The 10,262-nt window shown below is 41.0% G+C and overlaps 1 protein-coding gene across 1 annotated transcript; it reads left to right on the top strand.

Annotated features, from left to right (window-relative positions):
• Positions 1–934: 934 nt before the first annotated feature.
• Positions 935–10,213, top strand: tdrd1 (tudor domain containing 1). Its single transcript, XM_006791227.2, has 26 exons — positions 935–970; positions 1,229–1,396; positions 1,526–1,563; positions 1,945–2,005; positions 2,182–2,296; positions 2,448–2,514; positions 2,646–2,726; positions 2,828–3,007; positions 3,109–3,252; positions 3,335–3,500; positions 3,591–3,674; positions 3,765–3,941; positions 4,031–4,138; positions 4,665–4,835; positions 5,099–5,341; positions 5,645–5,767; positions 6,334–6,441; positions 6,687–6,854; positions 7,173–7,517; positions 7,597–7,713; positions 7,833–7,958; positions 8,630–8,797; positions 8,883–9,287; positions 9,488–9,553; positions 9,695–9,738; positions 9,893–10,213. The coding sequence occupies exons 2-26, from the start codon at positions 1,237–1,239 to the stop codon at positions 9,962–9,964; spliced, it is 3,537 nt and encodes a 1,178-aa protein (XP_006791290.2). The 5' UTR covers positions 935–970; positions 1,229–1,236; the 3' UTR covers positions 9,965–10,213.
• Positions 10,214–10,262: the final 49 nt, after the last annotated feature.

The following is a 10,262-nucleotide window of genomic DNA, read 5'->3' as shown; positions in this document are numbered from 1 at the left end:
ATACACAGACGATGGCTTTAGATTTGTCTTTAATGTAGATAGTTTTAAAAAAGTAAAAGATAAAATGTAAAAAAATTAATAAATTGAAAATGAAAACAAACACTGGGCACAAAGCTTTTAAACAAATGACTTGCACTGATGTAATGAAGTACTAAACAATGTGCTACTCCTGGTACTCAGTAAGTATGGCTTAGACAATATTTGATAATGTAATTGTTTGTATTGTAATTATTTGTATTGTAATTGTTTATAATGGTTGGCAAGTTGAATTCTGACCTCATCTGTCAGCCTGTCCATCACCACTGGAAACAAGAAGTTACTGGAAGCAACAACAGTTCCTCTCTTGGCATCATATCATCTGCTTTGTCTAGATCCACAAAGACAGCTCAACTGCTATTGACCTTCTCTATACGGCTCCACCAACATCCTCAAATAAAACATCTCATCTCTAATGCTTTTCTCAGCACTAAGCCACACAACCAAACTTCAACTCTTTCAGTTCATTTCAATTCAATTCAATTCAATTTTATTTATATAGCACTAAATCACAACAACAGCTTCCTCAGGGCGCCCACGAAGAAAACAGAGAAAACCCCAACAATGAAATGATGGCCTATAAGCAAGCACTTTGGGGACAGTGAGAAGGAAAAACTCAATTTTAACAGGAAAAAAACTCCATTAGAACCAGGCTCAGGCTGCAACCGGTTTGGGGTACTTTCTCAAATTTTCTTGAGAGATTTTCCAGAGGTTTTACTTTATTGATCTTTTGCTATTCAGTCCAGTTACTTTTCCTACGTTTCCTCCTAACCTCTCAATAAAAAGCCAACATATCGGCTATTCCTTCAGTAATTGTTAACTAAACTAAACTTGATTTTGGCTCGTGAGCATTGTGACCTGTGCGACACTGATGCTACTGCGCATGAGCGCAACTTTTTTCCCTTTCTTTTTCAGGTCAAACAACACGTGCAAGGTACGACATTGAGTCTGCGGTGTACAAGTACACTAAAACGTCACGTTTATTGGATTATTTGACAGAATAATGTCTTCAGATGCGTTGCTGGTGGTTTTTATTCGTTTAACGTGATTTTTAAAAAATAGTTTGCTAATGCCTTATTATGTGACCTTGACTCGTGGCTTTAGTAACCTTTAGCTAGCTAAGAATGCTACAGTGCAGATATAAGTTAAGTATAATGTCTTGATACAGTCATTTGTTATGTAACACTGAAAGGTACTGAAATGAACCGCCCATTTTCTCCAAATGTGGTTCGACCAAACCTGCCTTTGAGGAAACCTTCGTCAATCCCAGCGGGTCTTTGCGCTACATTACCTCCTCCAAGACACCTCACCATGCCTAGTGCTCCAGCCGCGCGCTTCCCATCAGGCGCCATTGGGGACGGTAAAAACAAAACAAAAAACCCCAAAATGTGCAGTTATGCTGTTATTCACTGATAAAACTAAAAATGAAGAAAATTGATAATTCTGTAAAAATAATTTGCTCGTTTTTTTTCTTCCTTTCATTTTGCAGGTCCCATAAATTCATCAGTGAACAGGGATAAATCTGGAGTATGTATGGTTGATGGTTTTGTCGTTTGCTAGATCTGTGTGGGGTTGATTAGAAATAAGTATATCAAAGAGAGTGCTCAGGTTGAGCACTTTGGAGACAAAGTTAGAGAGCCATGGTTGAGATGGCATGGGCAGAGGAGGGATAGCGGATATATTGGACTCAGGATGATTTTGGAGGTGTAAGGCAGGAGAAAGAGGAAGACCTCAGAGGAGGTTAATGGATGCACTGAAGGAGAACATGCAGAGGGTTGGGGTGCCGAAGGAGGAAGCTATTGAGGGTTAGAGTGAGACAGATGATCTGCTCTAAAAGGAGTTGCCAAAAGAAGTAGAAGACTGTTGAATAGAAATAAAAGTCAGTACTATTTTTGTTTCCCCTTACAGTTGTTGGGATCTGGTCAGCCATCTCTGACTGTGCATTTCTGCAACTACTGTGGTCAGCAAGGTAATATGACAGTTTAAATGAGGCATTGTGTTTATGTGGCAGCATGTTTTTTTTTTAAGCCAGAGGCTCTTAATTTGTTTTTGTTTCTTGTTTATCTTTAGTGATTAGCACTCTCATTTCAGCACTGTTCTTGTGTAAGCATTTTAGTAAAGTCTAAAATAACTGTTCATTCACAGGCAATTTTCGATGCAAGCGTTGTAAGAAGGTGCCTTACTGCTCAGTGGCTTGTCAGACAGAAGACTGGAAGACCCACAGACATGTGTGCAAAGCCGTTGATCCAGAGCCTGTAAAGTAAGCTTGGGCAACACAATGTGCTACTGGCTGACAGTTGTTAATATTAATGAATGCTTAAATATCCATTTTTTGTTTTACCAGCATAGAATGAAATTAGATGGAATGCCCAATAAATAATGTGAAGTTGTTTGTTTATCTTAATCTAAAGAGGGAAACCAGTGGAAGCAGCGGCTGTGCCAGCTAAAGAAGACAGAGCCAGCCTGGGGGAGCTGAAGGTAATTGCAATACTTCACTGATATGCTAATGCAAGTAAAAGTTGAAAGCTTCACATTTGCACAATTTGAAATCAAAACTAAGTTAAAGAAAGTAATCTGTGTTATTATTTTTTTGAATTTGTATATTGAAGCACGGTGAATCATCTAGCCTCCAGAGGGTTTATTTTAAGGACTTGCACGTAACTAAAGTCATCAAGGGAACAGACATCCAGGTAAAATGTATCCAGTTTGCCTCAAGCTTCAAAAGTAAAAGCAGATTTTTTGTGTGTTATTAAATACCAGAATGAGTGATTTGGGTTGTTGCTGTTTTTAGGCGTGTGTTGTAGAGTTCTACAGCCCCAGCAGGTTTTTCCTCGTCCCTCAAAGCCCTGAGTTGCTGGAATTTTTGCAGCGCATCAGTACAGAGCTTCAGAAAACATACTGCAGCTCCTCAGTGACAACATATGTACCCTGTGTTGGAGAGATTTGCGCGGTTCAGTTTTCCTGTGATATGGTGAGCCGAGGCCTTCTTAAGCAAGTCCTCAGGTTGCTATTTGTAATATTTACATTGGCTGTGTTTTGACTTGGGCCCCCTTTTTGTGTGTGTGTGTCTAGAACTGGTACCGAGGCCTTGTACAGACTTTGGCCCCTGACCATAAGATGGCTAACATCCTTTACATTGACTTTGGCAATGAAGAAAATGTCCCTGTGGATAGGATCAGAGCCCTGACGGCTAACATCAAGCCTTTTTGTCCATGTGTGGGTGCATATTTGCACAGTTAATACATTCCCTGTGACATCCTGGCATTTTAAATTTGGTCCTTGGCTCTTTTATTTGCAGGCAATGGAGTGTCGTATCACAGGGGTTGTGCCGGTGGCGGGGAGCTGGTCAGGCGAGTGCTGCATTGCTGTGAGACAGCTGCTGGCTGGCAAGATTGTCACAGTTAGGCTGGTGGAAACTGTAGAAGACGGTCGCATTCATGCTGTGGATATTCTGCTTTCCATGGGTGAGTTATATAAAACAGAGATGCACATTTAAAGGATCTACTGAAGTTAAAATGTTTAAGCCCAGCTCTCGTCCGGTCTCTTTCTTTTAGGAAAACAGTTGAACACGTTCCTCCTTGAACACGGCTATGCAGATAAAGAGCCAGTCAACACCGTGCCGACTGAGCAAGATATCAGTAAGATTCATATACAACATCCTTCAGTCAGTGCAATTTGTAACATTTAAAATGTGTTTTTGTAACCAGTTTTTTCTTTTTCTTCCCCAGATGCCATGATGAGCGCATCTTTGGAAAACTTCCGGTGCCTCTCTGATGGAAAAGATGACAATAACTGGGCACAACCACCGGAGCCAATAACACAAGCAGTGGGTGATCAGCTCTCTGTTGTGGTCACCCACTTCCAGTCACCCACTGAACTTATTGTGCAAAAGGTGGAGAACGCTGGTGAGAAGCTGTTGCTGAACTATTAATGCAACTTAAATCACTCAACCTTTTTATATGCCTTTAACCTGTGCTGAGACTTTGGTTTGCAGGACTGATTCAGGATTTGCAGTTAAAGCTGAGGGAACACTGCTCTCAGGTTGCAACCCCACAGAACTTTAGACCAGCCCCCAGCACAGTGTGCTGTGCCCAGTTCTCAGGTATAACATTTTAGTACCTATTAATGTCTGACAATGGGAGTATGACGCTATAGCTGGATATGAAAACTGTTGTAAGCTGTACAGCAGTATTGTAGTCAACACTAGAATCGTCAGAGGGGTCTTTTTAAACCCTGTTAAAGTAAAACCTAATCATTAGGACTACAGCTGTTGATTATTCTAGTAATTGAGTATTCTGTTGTTGTCGTTTTTGTTTTTGTTTTTTCATCGATTAATCTTCACCTTTGGTGATGTTGTTGTGGGACGGGGTCAAATTGATCCCCTCAGTGGTTCCAGGTTTCAATTTCTGTCAGTCCTAGTGTTTGACTCGTTTTTACACAACATGATTTGGAGCTACTGAATGCTGTGGAGTTAAATATTTGTATTTGAATAATTAAATACTTTTATCATTATTTGATTTCAAAGTGTCCTGTGCCTAAAATGTGTTTAACAAGCTAATTCAGAGATGGTGTGTTTTTTAAAATAATGTAATAAATGTACTTTCTGGCTCTTCGTGTTTTTTCTCCAGAGGACAAGCAATGGTACAGGGCTAAAATTCTGGCTTATTCATCAGAGGAACGTGTCTGTGTGGGGTACCTTGATTTTGGCAACTCTGAGGAGGTCGGGTTAGGCCACCTTAGACCCATCGCTTCCTCACTCTTAGGCCTTCCCATGCAGGCTATTCCATGTGGTCTAGCAGGTATTTTTTCCACTATGCAGTAGATTTTGAGTGCTTAGAAATTCTTAAGCATGTTAAGCTGTGAATGTGAGAGAGCTCAGTTTTATGCCAAATGTCATTGAATTTTTTTCACTTGTCCTATTTTTACTTAAAGTTACTTGTATACTTTGACTTAAAAACACTACATTTCTTTGGTGTTGTCTTTTTTTAAATGAGAAAATCATACAGAAATGCATGATTAGTGTGTCCCTCTGTTGTTTTTTGGGGCGGTGTCTCCATTCCAGGGGTTCAGCCTGTTGGGGAGAGCTGGTCGGAGGACTGCCTTTTGGCTCTGCAGCGAAGAGTGTCAAACCGAATACTGCACATTGAAATCCAGGGTGCACATGGGGGCAAGGCATTGGTGACCATGATTGATGAGTCCAGTGATCCACAGGCCAATATAGCTGAATTGCTGATATCCGCAGGTTACGCTGCACCTTGTGCGGTTACTACTGATAATGAGACGGTGGTTACTGCAGAGGCCCAAGGTATGATGCATCTGAAAGTAATGGTTTTATTGGGTTTTTAGTTTGTTTGGGTTTTTTCTTTTTTAAATGGGGAGATTCATTTGATGCATCTTGGGGGAAATGATGATGACGTAGAACTGAAAACCTGAAGCAAATATTCCTTTTTGGCAGAGGCCTGTGACATTGACATGGATTTTCTTCTTGTGGTCATAAATTTTCCTGCCATAGTCACCACTTGCTTGTGGATAAGTTAGACATGAATAAGCAAAGTACTTTATAACTTGATTAAGTGTATATGTGATGTGGCTTCCTTGTTTCTCCCAGCATGTGAGCCTCTGGTTTGGTCTTGTACTGAGCTTCCTTGCAACAGCCAGGCGGTGGTGCTGTTAGCCACTGTCGTGGCTGAGAACCCAGCAGCGTTTTACTGCCGCATTGACAGTCCTACAGGTATTGTTTCTTTAGCCTAAATAGCCGCCATTTTTACCCATAGCAGCATTGTCTCGGCAAATATACAGAGACTTTTTGTTAATAACTAGTTATTTTTAGATTTTTAAAGGCAGCAAATCTATCAGATTAGCAGTCATGTAATTATTTTGCAATATTTTCCATATATTGTAAAAATGTACAGTTGCATTAGCACCACCAGTGTAAGGATAAATGTTAGCAAAGGTTTGTTTTATTTAGTGAAAAAACATTCAGATGATATTTTATATCAAGGAAATAAAAACAGAAGTGAAAATAAAATTAAGGATACTTTTAATGAGACCACAGTAATAAATAAGCAGAAGAGAATGGATGGTAGTATGGGTCTTTTGTCTTTGTAAGCAGAACAAACAATACGATGAGGTGGGCAACCCCAACATGGTGTTTACAATCAAGCAAAAATGCAGAACAATACTGCAAATAAAATGCCAGTAATTAGGCTATAAATATCCAGTTTGAAGAGAGTAACAGCATGAGTCAGAGGATTCATTTATTGGTGCATGCATGTGTTATCTGTGTGTGTTTGTCAGACCACCAGCGCCTGAAAGAGCTGGGGGCTCAGTTAAAGCAGCATTGTGAGGCTGATGCATCACCTTTCGAGCCCAAGGTGGGAGAGCCCTGTTGTGCCCTGTTTCCTGGTGAGACCATCTGCTGTACCACTGACTTTATAAATGTCAGCAGCCGATTGCTAAAACATGACACAACCACACTTTATTGTCAGTTAAAGGTTCTGGGATTTTTATTATAGCTGCTGTTTGTCTTATAGAAAGTCCAAATATGACAGTTTTCCCCCACACTGTGATCTAAATCCACTCATAATGAATCTTGTCTTTCTTTGTGTTTGGGGGCATTTATGGGACATGATGTGCTGATTGTTCCCCAGAGGATGGAGCATGGTGTCGGGCTATGGTGATGGGGCTGTCTGATGACAAAGTAGCTGTGAACTTTGTGGACTATGGGTACAGCTTGACAGTTGAAAAGGGCCACCTTCGATCCATTACAGCCCAGCTACTGACTCTACCCTTCCAGGCAGTTCGCTGCTGGCTCACAGGTAGTGTGTGTGTGTGTGTGTGTGTGTGTGTGTGTGTGTGTGTGTGTGTGTGTGTGTGTGTGTGTGTGTGTGTGAGAGAGCTCTGTTTCACAATATGAAGCATATTTGATACATTGTGTCTTATATCAATAAAATACCTGTCTTGTATTTTATTGGGGCCATGTGAGAAATTGTCATATTTTGGCACATTCATGGAGAGACTGCATTACAGCTTTGGAACTGTGTGAAAGCCAGATGGAAGTTTGTTCACGTTTTAATTAAAAAAATACAAAAATTTAAAGGGTAGATTATACTGAGTGGTGTGTGTTTGATTTTTAGGCGTGGAGCCTCTTGGATCAGAGTGGAGCAGTGAAGCTGTGCTGTGGTTCCAGACTCAGGTGTATGGTGAGCAGCTCTCTGCACGTGTCCTCTCTGTCACTGAACAGGGCTACGGTGTGGAGCTGGAAAGCAGAGGAGTAAATGTGGCAGCTGCCTTAATTTCTGAGCAACTAGCTAAAGTTCCTGGAGAGATTGCCAGAGAAACGCATGGAACAACAGGCTCTGCAACCAAACAAAGCGTGAAGAAAAATGAGCAAGATCCCTTAGAAACTCAAGTCTCCAGTCAGACAGAAGTTAATTTCAAAGACATACCAGCTGAAGGATGGACTGCAGTGTCCACAGAAGGTCAGCCAAAGAGAGGAAGTCCTCAAGATGCTGGTGGTGATTTAGGAGGCTTATTTATAATGTTGCATTCTGGTTTCAGTGCCATCTTTTCCAGTGGAGTGGAAGACTGTGGAGCTGCCGCTCAGTGATGCCTTTCAGCCTTATTTTGCGGCCATCATTAATCCTTCCATCTTTTATCTGCTGGGTCCTGCTCAAGGTTGAAACAGTTGTCTTCTACTGTCCTATAAAACATATGTACATAACATAGAAGTTGCTGTGTCTTATCTAATTGCTCTCTATGCTTGTGTTTGTTTGTTTATTTATTTATTTCTGTAGTGGATCAACAAAAGCTTCAGGAGGTGATGGTGGAGCTGGCTGTCTACTGCAACAGCCAGGCCACCTTGTCCACAGTCGTAAAGGGAAAACCAGCTCCTGGGGCTGCTTGTTGTGCTCAGTTCTCAGGTGGGGTTCTTTCAAATGTGCCAGGGTTTTTTGTTTTTGTTTAATTTCGGTTGGGTTTTTTTCTCACCTAGTTTTGATTTTTAGGTAACTGTAACCCTGCTACACACACAGAGAGCAGCACTAGTTCACCGTTCGCAGGCAATGCAGTAACTGTTTCTAGCCACAAGGGGGCAAATGGGCTCTCACAAAAGTTGTTGGATGGAACTTGAAGGCTAGTCCTGAATGAGATATTCACAGATAATCTAATTTTAAATATTTTGCCTTGCTTGATTGAGGAGACTAATTTTCACATCTCATAATGCTTTGAGGAAATGTTGTTTACTAATTTTCATTTAATAAATAATATAAACATGGTAACAAAAAAAATCAAGTGAGGACAGAATTGCTGTTACACTAATCCTGTTAGTGTATATCCAGTTTTCGTTGCTGGCGGTCTGCTCTGGAAACCCCACCTGAAGTTCTTGCTCTTACAGAGCTAAGCTGGTAATTTCATGTCTTCTAGTAGGTATAATTACACTGTGTGTGTGTGTGGCTTTAAACACAGTATACACAGAGTAGGCTTTAGCTGGGGTTACATTCCACAGTCAGCTTAGAGCAGGTCTGTTTTCATTGAGCTTTTAGTGCTTGTAAGGTACAAAACAAAGTATAGAATTAGACTTCTTTTTTTCCAGCTGACAATAACTGGTACCGTGCAGTAATCCTAGAAGTTGGTGAGAAAGAGGTGAGTGTCCTCTATGCAGACTATGGCAACAGTGAGAAGGTGCCATACTCCCGGATCTTGCCCATCCCCATCAACCTGCTGGAGCTTCCCTTTCAGATCACTCGCTGCACTCTTGCTGGTAAGGCAGCACAAGTATTCTTTGTCATTTTCTGGGCTTTGCTAGTTTACTGACTCGTGTCGCACTGCCTCATGTTTATCGATAGGTAAGGAGAACTTTCCAGCAGAGTGGCCTCAGGACATGCAGCTGATATTTCAAAACGCGGTCTTGGATGGGGTCCTCGCCACAGTCCAGCACTTTGATGGCTCTGCTAACGTGCTCTCACTCACTCTGCCCGCTGAGAAGGGCGGGGGAAACGTCACTGACATGATCTCAGAAGCATTACATGCCCAGAGGAGAAGTAACCCTTGCACAACCTCGACCCAGAAGACTGACAAAACTGGCAGCAGCACATCTGTCAACACTGCAGCCGCACCAGACAGCTCTAAGCCCAAATCGGTACCCGAAAACCAAAAAGAGCCAATGAGCACCACAGAGCTGGCAAATACTGTGGATGCAACATCCCAGCATCCTGAAGAGAAGATGAATATTTCTGCAGCATTGGCCTGTGGTTCGTAATAAGATTGTGATTGTAGGATTAAGTTACTGGTTTCTTTTTAGTGTAAAGAGAACTGACGAAACGTATTCAAAATAATGTGATTTTTTTAAGTGCAGTATTTTACTTTGCTCAAGTATATTTAGGTTGGTAAAAAGATGTGTATCAAGTATTTAATTGATAACAGGACTGGGTCATTGTTTTTTGTTCTTCAGGAGAACCAGTGAAGGAGATTACTGAGCAAATAAAGCCACCAATCCAAAATACTTCCAACATTGATGGTGTGTATGTTTTAGATTAGAAACTGAATCGTTTTCACCTGAACTGACAAGTGTTTGAATTTCTTTGGACATGATTTTTTTGCTGTGCTCTGATTAATTTGACTTAACCTGATTCTCTTACCGCTCTCATTCAAATCCTAGCCTTTCAGACTTCGGGCTGCTGCTGTCTGAGCCTGAAGGCCAAGGTCAGAGTTGATCTCACAGTTTCGATTAACATTAAAAGATCTTAAATGGCACTATTTTATAAATGCTTTTGTTAATACTACAAAATGTTTTTATATTTTTCTCTAAAATTAAATGCAAACGAGCGACTGCTTTATTTGCTTTTCTCTTCCACAGATCGATAAGCTGGAAGAGCTGATGAAGCTGCAGCTTTCGCTGACCCAAATGTTTGTTGGGCAGAAGAAATAGAACAACAACCTTGATGAATCCTTTCTTTTTGTTTGTTTTTCCTGTGGAAGAAAATGCCAAAATTCAGCAACAAGAGATGTTCAGCTCTCTATCTTTGTGTGTCTCCTGTAAGTGTTGTGGCCCATGCTGTGCTGCCATCTGTTCCTTTATTCAGTCGTAATAACCTGTTCAGGTGAGATGTTCACACTGACTCACTTCTGTTTTGACATGTTTGAGTTTTACATAAAACTTTGTGGAAAAAAAAGACAATACAGCGATGTTTGTGTTCTTTTAAGCTGGTGGATTACTAAAGCTTTCT

The sequence above is a fragment of the Neolamprologus brichardi genome, chromosome 8, assembly GCF_056152115.1.
Source record: "Neolamprologus brichardi isolate AB-2024 chromosome 8, ASM5615211v1, whole genome shotgun sequence".
Classification (NCBI taxonomy): Eukaryota; Metazoa; Chordata; class Actinopteri; order Cichliformes; family Cichlidae; genus Neolamprologus; species Neolamprologus brichardi.
Note: the sequence above shows the minus strand (reverse complement) of the source record. Positions and strands in the feature narration are given on the sequence as shown.